The sequence below is a fragment of the Condylostylus longicornis genome, unplaced genomic scaffold, assembly GCF_029603195.1.
Source record: "Condylostylus longicornis isolate FDR11 unplaced genomic scaffold, ASM2960319v2 ptg000110l, whole genome shotgun sequence".
NCBI lineage: Eukaryota > Metazoa > Arthropoda > Insecta > Diptera > Dolichopodidae > Condylostylus > Condylostylus longicornis.
In genome coordinates, this window is record NW_026578078.1 from 2,803,489 (window position 1) to 2,818,274 (window position 14,786).

At 24.3% G+C, this 14,786-nt stretch overlaps 1 protein-coding gene across 1 annotated transcript; it reads right to left on the reverse strand.

Moving 5' to 3' along the window:
• Window positions 1-234: 234 nt before the first annotated feature.
• Window positions 235-6,020, reverse strand: LOC129614540 (parkin coregulated gene protein homolog). Its single transcript, XM_055529195.1, has 7 exons — window positions 5,901-6,020; window positions 1,634-1,758; window positions 1,500-1,573; window positions 1,088-1,282; window positions 838-916; window positions 649-760; window positions 235-567 (listed from the first exon to the last, which is right to left on the reverse strand). The coding sequence occupies exons 2-7, from the start codon at window positions 1,700-1,702 to the stop codon at window positions 335-337; spliced, it is 762 nt and encodes a 253-aa protein (XP_055385170.1). The 5' UTR covers window positions 1,703-1,758; window positions 5,901-6,020; the 3' UTR covers window positions 235-334.
• Between the last annotated feature and the right edge of the window lie 8,766 nt (window positions 6,021-14,786).

Sequence of the window (14,786 nt, forward strand, 5' to 3'; positions counted from 1 at the left end):
TTATTTGAATCTTAATCCGATTATAGAACACATAAATTTTAAAACAAATTAAATCCGTATTATAAAACAATAGTAACTACATATTAATTTAGTTCATATACATTTTAACGATAATTTTAACAAGAAATTTAATAGAACTAATCATTTATTTGAAAATATCTATAAATATATAGATATCTATTTTGTAACGTTACACGTACATGATGTAATTAATGAGTATTATGTGATGTCTTTAATAATTGCATAAAAGCAAATAGGTTTATATTTGCCACAAATATTTTAATATATTTTAGTAATATCTTTAAAATCAAAATTTCTTTTTATTTTTTGTTATTTAATTTGCTACTGAACTTTCATATGTTGGTACCATATATTTAATATTAATATAGGCATCAGGACCACCAGAACGTTCAAGAATTTGTAGGGTATCATCAATTACATCGCCGAGACGATTATCACGTTGTGTGTCAACTTCAATTCCAATATTGGCATTATCATCTTTGAATAAGTTACAAACAGGTAAAAGTGTTCTAAAAAATGGTACCAATGCTCGTGCAATAGAAGGATCTACAACAAATGATTATTTATACAAATAATATCTACAAATTTATGTATGTAAATTTAATTTTTTTTATTCTATGATACAACCTAATAATACCATTTTTTGTATTATTTTCAATACTCCAACTACAATTGGTGGATCTTTAGTGTTTAAGGCTCTTTTTAGAGGTAATATTAATTGTGGTATAATTGCAAGAATCTGAAAAAAAATTATATTTCACTTTCAGAATAGAATTAGAATAAAAATAAATGCTTCAAATTTTTTTAATATTTCACCTTTTTCGGATTTCTCAAAAGTAAATCATATGTAGCGTTAAAAGCTAATTCTCTTAAATCTTTGTCGCTTTCACCTAGTCTAGAGACGCAAAAACTATACTTATTTTAATTTCAAGTAATTATTTTAAAAAATCATTAAATTTAAATTGAATTTTATTTGAAAATATTTGAAAGCTTATAAAATATTGAGTTTTTGAACATATTAAAAAATGCGATTTAAAAATATGTATGTGCATTTGAAAAATATTACCCATCCATTAAAATTGGTAAGTAGTAGAAATAATCCAATTTATTTGGATCACAGAACCATTGAACGGGAAGTCTTTTTCCATTTGGATATTTTGATGTTGATAATAATATTGAAGAGCATAATGGAACGTCTCCACGTTTAAAATAAAATCTAAATAATGTTGTTCGGGTTGGTTTTTTACGTTTTGGATAGCTCCTAAAAAATGGCAAAAACAAATTTAAAAAGCAAATTTAATTTTATTGGTGAGCAACCATAATTAAATAATAATAACGAATAAAAAATCTTTTTAAATTTTTTTAGTAAATCATTAATAATTTTCAACACGGTATTTTTTATCAGTAATTTTTTTAAAATTATAATTTTTAAGAGTAGATTATTTTTAAGGAGTGTAAAGAAAATTGAAAATTCATACTTCGGGGGTGGATAAACAATAGTTGCTTTTTGTATTGATTGATATGAAAATGGCGGAACAATTCGAAAATTTGCCTGAAACGGAAATAATTAAAAAAAAAATCTAATTAAATTTTCAAGAAAAATCATTTTTACCAAATCCTTTCTATTTCCACAACCACATTTCTTATAGAATTCTCTATCTGATATTGATGATACTTCCATATTTTAATTTTGTTGTGTTTGTAAATTGTAAAATTTTCTTTTGTTGAAGTTTATAGCTGAAATAAAATAAAAATATATAAAAAAAATTTTTAAAAAATTTTAAAATATTTGAGTTTCTTTGAAATTATTATAAATTTTTTTCAATTGCAATGAGATTTGGTAAAAACCTAATATTAAAACGAAATCAAAATTTTTTAATTTTAAATCATGGAATTCTAATATTACAAAATCTCCGTCGTAAAATTAAAATTTAGTTATTCAAGTTTGAGAGTTTTGTTGAATTTTTTCCAATTAAGTGAAAAAATTTGAGCATTGAGTTGCAGTATAATATGTAGGTATAATAGAATTAATGATTTATATTCGCCAAAAGTTATGCAAAATAATTTCTTTTCAATTAATTTTCAAAATACTTTAGACTTGCGTTATTGCAAGTTTAAATTCAAGTGATTTTGAATAAAAATTTTTAATAATTTTTGTGACAAAGTAATTATTATTTTTTAAAGATAAATACGGGATTTTAAAAAACTTACGCTTAAAAAATAACAAAGAAGGTAAAATATAAAATTGCAGAATGTTGAAATGCAACTAAAATCAGAGAATGTAGTGACGGAAATTTGATCTAAAATGAAGTCAGAGAAGGTGAAAATTTTAGCAATATTATTTTTTTTATGTTAAAAAGGATTTTTCTATGTATTCAAGGAAAACCCACAAATTGTGAGAAAAGTAAGCTTTGAGTATGTTTTTAAAACATGATTTTCCATTTATTTCCTTTATTGTCAAACAAATTCTTGTAGGAATTGTATGTATGTTAGAATTGAAACAAAATAAATAAAAATAAAATTTTTGTAATAATTCAAATAATGAACGGAACCTATTCTCAAATGCCACATTATGAAGCACATAAGCGTTATATAACAGATATTGATAAAGTACAATTTTAACATTTGTAAAAAGTTATGCATTTTTACATTTCAAATTATTTCTTGACGTTTCAGATATCCTGTAATCAAATTATATTTTTAAAGAAAGTAAGTGAAATATGTGAATTTGTTAAGATAACCTACACGTGTAATGAATTCCATGGTTTAATTAATTATGCCAATTTTGTATTTTGTAAATCACAAAATTTTTTTGTACTTAAAGAAATTCTTTGGGTTTTTATTATAATTTCATTGCTGTTTTTGATCTCACTTCTGTTAACAGTGATTTATACAAGGTAAGTTTTTTTTTTAATGTGGTAAGAAGATGAAATTTACTAAAAAATATATACTTTAATCCTGATGACATCATGAGAAATTTAATGTTGTAAAAAAATTTGGACATTACGGAACATTTTCTTGGATTATGTTTATAATTTATTTTAAGTTTTAAATTTTGAGATATTTTTACATTTTGGCCTCATGTTCATTTAATGAAGACTAAAATATTGACAATGTGCTCATTTTATTCTTTTTGTACTACTTATCGATTTCGAAATTTTAAAAAATTATAATTTTTATAATTGCCTTAATTAAATATAGTTAAAAAAAATCAATTATATCAAATGGAATAAAATTTAACACTTTTTTTTTACAGGTATATCACAAATTTATTAACAATTGTTGAATTAATTGGTGTTTCTCAATACAATTCTGGATCATTAATACTATCCACTTTAAATGCATTACCAACAATGATAATACACATTTATAACTATTTAATTGCATCCAAAGAACTTAATATTGTTTTAATTGTAAATGAAATTTATGGTGCTACAATTTATTTAACAATATTTCAAGTTGGAATTTTAATACTGACCGTGCCATGTGTAATTAACTCATATTTCGTTTCAAGAGATTTATTATTCTTTTTAATTTATTTTCTAATTTATTGGATTTCCACAAAAAATTTCACATATTCTAATTATTGGTCGTTATTTTTCATATTTATGTTGAGTTGTTATATTTTTGTAGTCATAATTGACGAGAAATTTATAATTCGGAAATTACGAAATTGTAAGTCAACTTTACTAAAATATTTTTTTTTTTATAAATCTATTAAATTTTTACTTAAACAGCAACTAAATACATCAATGACAAGTCCATACAACCAATTATTTTTCAGTATGAAGAAAAATTTAACTCAAATATCAAAACTATAGAAGAGAATACATGTATTAGGAAGAAGCTCCGGGTTATGTTAATACAATTTTATGAATATTTAAATCTGAAAAAAAATGTTTCCTCTGACACTAAACCAAAAGGTTTTTCTAAGAAAATTATGGTATTAATTCAAGTTTTGTACAATATGCAGTGAAAGTTGATGGATGTTTGGAAATTACTTTTGAATTTAATTTTTTTTAATTTTAGTTACCATTTCAAATAATAGTTGCTATATTTATACCTATTGTTGATAAGAAGTTACAGTTGAATGGATGGTGTAAACTTGCTAATATTATTACTTTAGTAACAATACCAGCTTTAATGCATATAGTATTGAATTTATATATTGGAATTGCGATTCAACTAGTTGGATTGATGTTGGCAATTGTTGTTATATTCACTAGTGAAATTTCAAAACCACCAAAATATAATGTGGTGCGAAAAATTTTGTAAAATTTATTGAAAAAATTAAATAACATAATATTATTGTGAACTAAAAATTTATTTTTCATAGATTTTTGCGTTTTATGGATTATTCGGTTCAATTTTTATAATTTATTTGATAACATGTGAAATTTTTGGATTATTTTTACTTTTCTCAAATATATCAGGATTTTCGAGAACAACAAGTGGTTTAACAATTGTTGCTTTTACTGGCACATTAACAAGTATATAAGTTATATATGACTTTTATTTCTACAAAAAAAACAATTGGCATTTTGAATTTTGCTCTTGCAGATGTGCTTACGAATATTTTGTTAGTGAAACAAGGTTATAAATATTTGACTTTCGGATCATATTTTGCATCTGGAACATTTTGTAAGTTATCAAATTCACTTTATTACATTTTAATTAAAATTAAATTTTAATTAAAATTAAATTTTAATTTAATTTAATTAATTACATTTTAATTAAAATTAATTCTTTTTGGAAATTAGACATTATTAATATTTTATAATAGTATATTTTTAGGGTTTTTATACCGGTACGAACGTATGTGCGAAGGGTATACTAATTTGTCTTTGTTTAACGGTCTGAGATATAGACTCGAGTGTATGTTAAGCGTCGAATTCTGAGTCGATTAAGCTTTGTTTGTCCGTCCGTCCGTCAGTCCAACCCAGCGATAACTCAAAAACTAATTGAGCTAAGTTCACCAAATTTTCATAAATGATTTATTGCAGTAAGTGCCAGAACTCTATTTGAATTGGACATGATCAGGGTACCGGTAGGGGTAGCTGCCATACAACTTCAAAATTTATTTGTCTACATCTCAGAAACTATAAAAGCTGTGATATTGAAATTTCACACAAGTAAATATATCAGAAGGGCCAATGTGTTTGATAAAAGTCGTCATTAATAAATTGCTTGGCTCCCTCTAGTAGCTGTCATACAACTTCAACAGTAGTTTGGCCATATCTTAGAAAATATTGAAAAAAAAACTGAAATTTTGCATAAATTAAAATGTTAATATGGCAACTTAAAGTGATAGTCTGTTCTATAGGCAGGTATGACATATTTATTTGAACATAGGATAATAAATTCGTACGGGTATCTATTTTTTCTAGTTTTTAATTGATCTTATTTATTTGACATTTAATATTTTTATTATTATAGACGTCACTGTAATTTTAGGATCAGTTACAACTATAAAATGTTTTATGAATTCTTGCAGTTCTTTAATAGTAAGCAATAATAAAACAGAAATTATTTCATAAGTGTACAGTACACAAAATGTATGTAACAATAATAAACCTTATAATTTTAGTTGCAGTTAACAGGGTATGGTGAAACATCTATAATTTTTTTATTTAACTCTATAATAATGATTTTGTTTGCAATGTCTTTAACAAAATTTAATTTACGAAGATCAATGGGAGTTTATTTCATATTACTATATTTATTTTATATATTATTTATATTATTAAATGAATGGGAAATAATTCATCCGTATGAAACAAGACACGTAATGTATGATGATAGTCTGGATAAAAAAGTTGAATGGGCATAAAATATTTTTTGTAATTTTAATTTAATTTCAAGTTTATTTAGGTACCTACCTCAAATTGTATCAAAAGTGTATTAACTGCTTTAGATGTAATCATAATTATTATTTTAATTTTAAATGTTAAAAATATAATATTATTCTGTCGTACGTGATTTTTATGTTATTTTGAAATAGATTATTACACAAATTTCATGAAACCATAAATTTTTTTTTTGAAATAAAATTTTAATTAAAATTTAATTTCAATAGGAAAAATTTATTTTATTTTATAAATTTTTATGTAATATTGCATTTATTAATTTCCAATTTGTAATTATGTGTGTTAAGCGACTATTATATATGTACAAAAAATGTTCTATTTTTTTCTATTCGATAGAAATGTTATTTTAAGTTAAATTTTTTAATATTAGTTTGATTATATTTGATACATTTATGTACACGTTTTGTTAAATTTTCTCATTAGGTCTCATTATGTCGCAATGAATCGTGATAAGTTTTTTTGTTTACGCAGTCTACAAATTCTGAAATTTCTAAATAATCTGTCGTTCGAAATTAACATAAGTGACATCGTTTATGAAATTATATCCCAATACTTTTCGCTTCCAATTCCCTGCAAAATCAGGAAATTTTAACGAGATTTGAAGACTTGAAGAAAACTTACTTTAACACCCTTCAATATCTGAATTTGCCATTTTAAAATTTAAATTTTTTTTGATTTTTAAATTTAAACAAAAAAAAAAATTCATGAGGCAGCGACAAAATTTATGCTAGAGGTCTGCGCTACATTTCTAACATTTCTTTATTGCACATTGAATTTCCGAACGCACTTTATTGCAGCCAGTAATTTCCGAACGATCTGTATTTTCAGTGTATGTATCGTGAATTTTTGAACTTACTACAAGCTAGAACTATTCTAGAACTGAATAAACGAAAACCACCAACGTATATACTTTAAACCAATGTACTTTTCGTCTTATACCCTGTTTTGCCCGTTTTTAATTTTTAGATGGTTTTTTTTAATACGATGTAAACTGTGTTCTGACTATCAGTGTTCTAGCAAAAAAATTTAAAAAGAGTTTCAATATCTGAATGTAACTTCCTTAATTTAAACTATTAATTCGATTTTGATTTAAGCCATTTTAAAGATGAGCATTAAGTTGGATATATTATAGAAAATTCGAATGTATATATTAATGCACTGTGTTTATAAATAAGACAAATCCATTAATAATAGGAAAACATTTTATTCTCAGGCCACAGAATTTGACGAACATTTTTTTAACATTTCAAATAAACATTGAATACTTTTTTTAGAAAAACATTTAAATATATCGTATATTTGATTTAAATCGGGTTATAATCGATTTATTATTTTTGCTGAATCCATTAATAAAATTAGAAACAACAAAAATTTACATAACGTATAGAGTGTCTCAATATTAAATTAAAATTTAATAATTTACATAAATTTACTCTTAAATTATCAAGTTTAAAGTGACTTTCAGTAAGTTTTTTGGAATTTTATATATACATGTATGTATTTAAAAATTATTTTTCAAAAGAAGTGGGAAGAATAAAATCAAAGGACAAAACGTAAACTATATATATCTTCAGACTTTCGATCTGTAATTTTGTTTATAGTAATCTACTTCTTCTGATAGATTAGAATCTATTATTGCTAATGGTAATTTCAGATATTCTTATCAAAATATTTCATTCCGAAATCTTGAATTTTACGTTAATTTTTGGACACACTCTGTTATTTTATATCTTGTTTTCTATGTATTAATTTCTGAAATTTTTATATTAGTTTTTATAAACAATAGAGAGGGAGAAAAAAACAAAATTACGTGCAAAAAGTGAAACTATTTTACATGTCCGACCGGACACCCAAGATAATTTTAAGGGATTCTTTATTTTTTGTTTCTTTTATACTTTTTCCCTATTTATTTTTCATTCCAGTGAAGAACTAATAAATCAACTTGAGAACCATAAAAGCCTTCTTTTCTCTTCTTGTATTATTTTGATTTCTTTTTTGTTTTTTTATTCCTTTTCACTTTGACGAAATGAAATAGGATATAAGAATATATAGAGATGTTACAAGTATCTTGCGAATTTAAGATTTTCATAATTTTATACACAAACACACATACATACATAAAATATTTATAAATCTTCTTTAGAAATTTAGTAAGTGTTAGTAAAAACTTTTTTTGGTAAACTTACACTACATTATAGTATAATCAAAATCCGTTGGTGTTTTCCGATTTTAAGATTGAAAATAATTTTTCATTTATTTTCCTTTTGATTTTCTATTTTGTTTTTCTTTTCCATTCATGCCGCCATACCAAGTGTATATTTTTATATTCGAATTAAAAATTTTTTGTAATGGCGTGTGTGAATGTGTGTGTGTGTGACGTATAAAACATTTATAGTGTATGAGATGAAGAATTGAACTTCAAGAATAAAATGAAAATAGAAAAAAAGAAAACAAAAAATACGGGGAAATGTGTTTGGGATTTTTGATGTGACGTGTTACAAGAGTCATCAAGTATCCGATTTTCTTTCTATTCTAAGTGTGAACACTTGATGGATATTGTGTAGAGAGCAAGAATAGAAGAAAACCATTTATATATAAGTTTTCATATATTTTTTTTTGTGTTTTTTTCAAATTTATTTATTTTTTTTTCTTCTTTTTTCTTTAATAAATTTCTTTTTAGGGGCGAATTGGGAGAAACAACTGACATCCATGATAGGTTAATAGAAAAAAATGAAATGTCATGTGAAATGTTATGTATATTGTCGTCTAGTAATCTAGTATATATATAATATATATTATGTGTTATATAGAGTTTATAAGTGAAAATCTTTAATAATGTCTCTTTTGCGTGACTCAATTTGTTCACTATTATTAACTAAAATTGATTAATTTTATAAAGAATAAATAAAAGATGAATTTTTTTTATATAGAAAATTTGAAGGGATAAAGATTTTTGTTTTCCTTTATTTATATATTTCATTTTCATTTAGGAAATATACATATACATACATATATTCTTATATATATATAATGTAGAATAAATCTTTGAACGTGTTTAGATTTATTGTTAAAATTAATATGTATGAATATAAAATTTTAGTAAAAATATAATCCAAGTAAGCATATATGTATGTATGTACATTGTTATATATATAGTATGTTTGTATTCGAGTAAAACGTGTTTTATTGTTTTCTTCAACAGTAGAAATTTCGAAACAAAAAAATATTACAAAAGAAAAGATTTAACAAAATCAAAAAAATGAAATTTGATTTGAAAATATTGAGATACAGAGAGAATTGATTAAATGAAAAGATCTAAAGAAATTTGATTAAATAGTTTTGTAAATTTGGAAAATTAAAAATACCAAAATGGAATGCCATTTCGTTCCTTTTGTAAATTGTCATATTTTATAAAATGGGTAAAAAATGTTAGATAGACGATTCTTAAACATCATGTCATAATTAATTTATTAAATGTTTTCATAATATTATGGTTGACGTGTGATTGGTACAGGGGGTTTTTTTATAACTAAGTTAGACTACTAAAATGGCAATTTAGTTCTTAATACAAAGAAAATTCATGAGATAAAAATTTAAAAATGTGGCATGTTCGATAAATCTCTGCAACAAAAGAAGCCCATTCGAAAACAATAGTTGTTTAAAATTCTAAATAATTTTAGCAGATTTTTTTTAAATACTGCTGTAAAAAAAATTATTTTTGTTAGGGAAACATCATTAAAATAGAAAAATGTCGAATGTAAGAAAAATATTACAAATTTGCAAAAGTAAACTCAATTAGGGCTATTTTGATGATCTGCTCACAAAAACTTAGCCGACAGATTGCTTAGTCAACCGTAAGATTGTTTAGTCTATAAGGAGCTTATTTAAACTTCTGAAATGAATTTTTAATCCTTCATCTAGTCTCGTCCCGGTTCAATTATAAATATTGTAGCGAATTTGTTTTTTATTATTGTCAATTTTTATGTACATATTTACATACGCATTTAATTATCGTTTCAGACTTTCATATATTATACTTAGATTCGGTGATATTTAATTTTAATAGTTTATCGTTTAAATTGATAACGTATACAAAAAACCTTATAGAAATTAGCTTGTAAGAAAAGTAATAATTTTCAGTTGAAAGAAAATTCCAAAATTTAATATTTTTTTTTGTTTTTTTTACATATTAAGTTGTTTTTATCAGATGTTTTAGCATGTTGAATGTATGCATGAGAAAATCTTTGCATGCGAAAACTTTTTCTGTTCACTCATTTTAGATATTAAAAATGATGAAACCAAAATCGTTTGCTGAGTGGTAAGTATAATATTCTTTTTTTTTCCTGTTTTTTTTTTGTTTTTTAATTTACTAACTATGTACTTAGAAAGTTAAAGAAAAGTTCATAAAAGTCATAATGTTCTTTCTTTTACTATTTTGTGTTATTAAATAAGTACATATGTAATTTTATAATTGAGCATACATATACACGCATACGTATATATACACTGTTACGCGTGCTCCAAATATACTTATGAACATGTATATGACATTCATACATATTCATGAATAAAGAGTATTTAAGACATTAGAATATTTTTTTTAAAGTTTCTTAAACTTTTGTTTTGAAAAAGTAAAAATTTTTAAGGAAAAACTCACAAAATATATGCTATGTTTTCACATTATAATGAAGTTCGAGTTTGAAAACGCACTAGCTATAAAACCAAACTAGATTTTTGTGAGAAAAAAATTGGTATGTCAAAAAAAAATTTAAATTTTGAAAATAATTAGCAATGCCATTGGATTAATGAAACTAAGAAGTTCTTTAGTAATATTGATAATTACGAAAAATTTTAGCAACACTTTAAATACTTGCAGGCAGTGATTACATAATTAATAATTAATAATTAATTTAAGTGTATGTAGAAATCATCTCGTGTTTCAATGAGATCAAGATTTTAAAATATTTTGCATAAGTGACAAATTTCTAATGCGCTTGGATCTAAATTTTTTAGAATTTAAATTTTAAAAAATTAAAGTAAAAATGGAAAGGTATATAAAGTAAGTATAATATTTGTGAGTTGACTCCTAAAGTCATAAGATTTTTGGCAGTTAGTTGTGCGATAACAATAATTTTTTTCATAAAATATCAAATGAAACGGCGTATGTGTACCAAAAGTGTGGCAAAATACAAAAACTATACATAAACATATGGAAAAAGTTAAAAGAGGAATTTTCCAAATTATTATAATTTCCATTTTTTGTTTTTCATACCGCAAAAAAAAAAGAACCTAAAGAAAAAATAAGCAAAAAATTATAAAAAATAAATCAAAAAGAAGAGAAACAAAAAAAATCTTAAAACTTTACAGAAAGGCAAAACGCATTTGGATACAAGCAAAAATCTAATGAACCCACTTTTTCTAACAAAATATAACAAAAATTACAAGAATATAAAAGTAACAACAAGAACGACAGCAATATTAAGAAGAGTGCAGCGTTTTACTTCTCTTTTAACTTGATGAAAACAAACAACAACAATAATAATAGCAGTAGCACAGCAATGACAACAACAAGGGTAGAAGAAAAGTAAAGTAAAAATATTTTCAACGACTTTAGGTTTTGACATAAATAAGATTTTTCTCTTTTCTCAATATGGAGAGAAAAGTTTTCGAAAATACTTTTCCTTTCCGTTTTGTTCTTTCTTTTTTTGGTTTTTTATATTTTGCTTTGCATATGTAACGTATACCCGAAGTACGTACAGGATTTGTTCCTATAATTTTTCTTTGAATTTTTTTTTTTTCGCTATTCTATTTTATAAAAAGTTTTTCCACTTTTATACTTATACATATATGAAAGGAAAGGATAAAAGAATAAAGTTTTAAGAAGAAAAATAAGAAGAAACAAAAATTGCACTTCAATTTTTCAAGATATTTAAGTTTGGAAAAATATAGGAAAATGAAAAGTTAAACTGTAGTGATATATAGAAATCGTTGTTCCTGTCTATTTATTTCTGTATTCGGAAATGTATATTAATTTTTAGTACATTTCATTATTTCTGTTCAGAAATGTTTTAGGGCAAACCACATATTACATACAATAGTTTGAATTCCGTAAATTAAAGTAACGCAATACAGCGTGAGTCTACGTATCGCAATATAACGCAACGCAATATAAAGTACGCAACGGAACATTGGCAGAAAACAATTTAAACTGGCGTAACCTAATGTTAAAAATAAATAATGCTTTTTATCAGTAAAAAGAACCCACGTGCTTCCTTTCTATTACTACATAAGAGAATTAAAAATAAGTATTATAATATAAAAATTTCTCAAAGAATATTTCTATGTTTGTCTGGATGTCATTTATAATAAATAAACATTTTTTCTCTTACGGATTTTACTTGTAAATTTTATCACAATTGCAAACATCCTTTTGCATATGATGAACGAATTATTCAATTTGTATACTTACTTTATTAAATTTGAATAAAATTATAAAACAAAACATTTGAATAAAATAAGCGAGTAATAGATACTTAGAGTATTTTCTTACATGGTTCTTGTTTTTTTTTTATTTTTAATTTTTTTATACTTTATAAAAAATAAGTTATAATGGAATAAGTTTTTTGCTAATCAACCACATATTTTGGAATATATATTTTTTTTGGAAGAGAATTCATTTTATAAATGTCACTTTTAGTGAGTGGTGCGGTAGTAATTGTTATATAAAAAGAAATATGTTATAAAATAAGTGATTCGCAAAAAATGACATTTTCTTATGTGATGTAGTTTGATTGCTGCATATGTATACCGTATTATGCAACATGGTTTATTTTATAACCAAAGTATAATAATTAAGGCAAAAAACTATAAAGGTATTTAATATTTTTCTATAATTAATTTGTGTTTTAGAAGTACTTACATATATGTAGCGTCAAAACCCTAAATAAAATTTCTTTAATTTTTATAAAATAACAACATAAAAGTTTAATTAAATTGCATGCGAGTTGCTCAAAGCAACGCTCTGTATGTATGCATATAATTATAAATTAAATTAATCGTTTGCAGAGTTCTACAAAATCCTGATATCTAAGCAATAAATATAGTAACTCAAAGAAAAGTTTTGTAAATATTAAGGGTAAAGAGATAATTTTCGATTGTTGTTGAATCTATCAAGGACATTTTATCTCTTTAAATTTTGAAACGATACTTTGATTTTAGTTTATTAGTAAACTCCGTAATTATCACAATGGTTCCGATTATAATTTTATTAAGTACCCGTACAATTATAAATACCAATTGTAAAGTGGGTTAACTATACATCTTAGACTTGTTCAGCGATTTATTCTCTAATAAACCCAAGTCTATTAGAATTCTAAAATAGAATATTTCTAGAAAATTAACAAAGTTATTAAATAAAAATTCAATTAGATAATATTATTAGCAATAGAGATTTTAAACTAAAATTTTCTAAGTAATTTTCGTATATTAAAAAACATTTACATAAAATGCTAAAATGTTCCCAATTATATATAATTATAGGTTCCATTTAAAACAGTTTGTCTATGCATATGTACATATGTATTTACGTAATGTAGGCTAATTTAAATGCATCATTTGCATAGCTTATGTATTTATCAATATGCACGTATACATGTATGCATGATTTGTAAATAAACATATAATTTTTTAATTTCTATTTCTGATGGTATATACATACATATTATATGCTTTCTGTTTTTCACCAAACCACCATACTTTGATTGCATGCATTTAATCCTTTTTTACAAACTCATATACATACTTGCATATATTTTTAAAATCCTTTCCTTTCATATAATCCAATAATTAAAAAAAATAAAATAAACATACACATATTGTGAAAATATTCCCGGTTGGTTGAAATGCTTATTAATTATTTTTAATATTGAAATAACTTGCAAATAAATTTAATAACAACGAGAAAAAATAGAGTTGACCTTGTCATCTCTGTGATACCCGTACGAATTTGTTATCCTATGTGGGACAGACTATGACTTAAGTTGCCGTATTGCCATATTAATTTATGCAAAATTTCATTACTGTGTTTTTTAAAATACTGTGTGTGCCAAACTACTATTGAAGTTGTATAGCAGCTACCAGAAAGAGCCAAGTAATTTTAAGGAATTTTATCAAATACGTCGGCCCTACTAATATATTTGCTTGTCTGAAATATCAATATAACAGCTTTTATAGTTTCTGAGATATAGAAAAATAAATTTTGAAGTTGTATGGCAGCTACCCGAACCAACACCCCGATCATGTCCAATTTAAATAGGGTTTTGGCACTTACTACAATAAATCATTTGTGAAAATTTGGTGAACTTAGCTCATTTAGTTTTTGAGTTATCGCTGGGACGGACGGATAGAAGGACAGACAAAGCTAAATCAACTTAGAATTCGACGCTGATCAAAAACGGAGTCTGTATCTCAGAGCATTATTTTTTACCGTTACAAACGGTAAGGCAAATTTAGTATATCTTTTGTATATACGTACGAACGTATGTTCGAAGGGTATACAAAAAGAAATGTAATCAAACCTCTTGAACGATTATGATAATTCTTTGATCATTTCAATCAAAAACTATGATCAAACATGATCGTTTATGATTGTATGATTATGATATTTTGATCATACTCGTATCATGATTATTAATTACAACATGGATCGGTGATACCTAAGTACACAATTCTATTGCATGTTTTAATTCAAGTGCACATTTTTAAATATATACCAGAAATTTTAGCTTCGTATTATTTAGGATACCATCAAAGAAACTAACAAAAATGGTCATTGAATAACTCAATTCGAAGTACATTCTTCGAAAATTTCCTTTTCTTTGGATATTTGCTTCCTGTCGA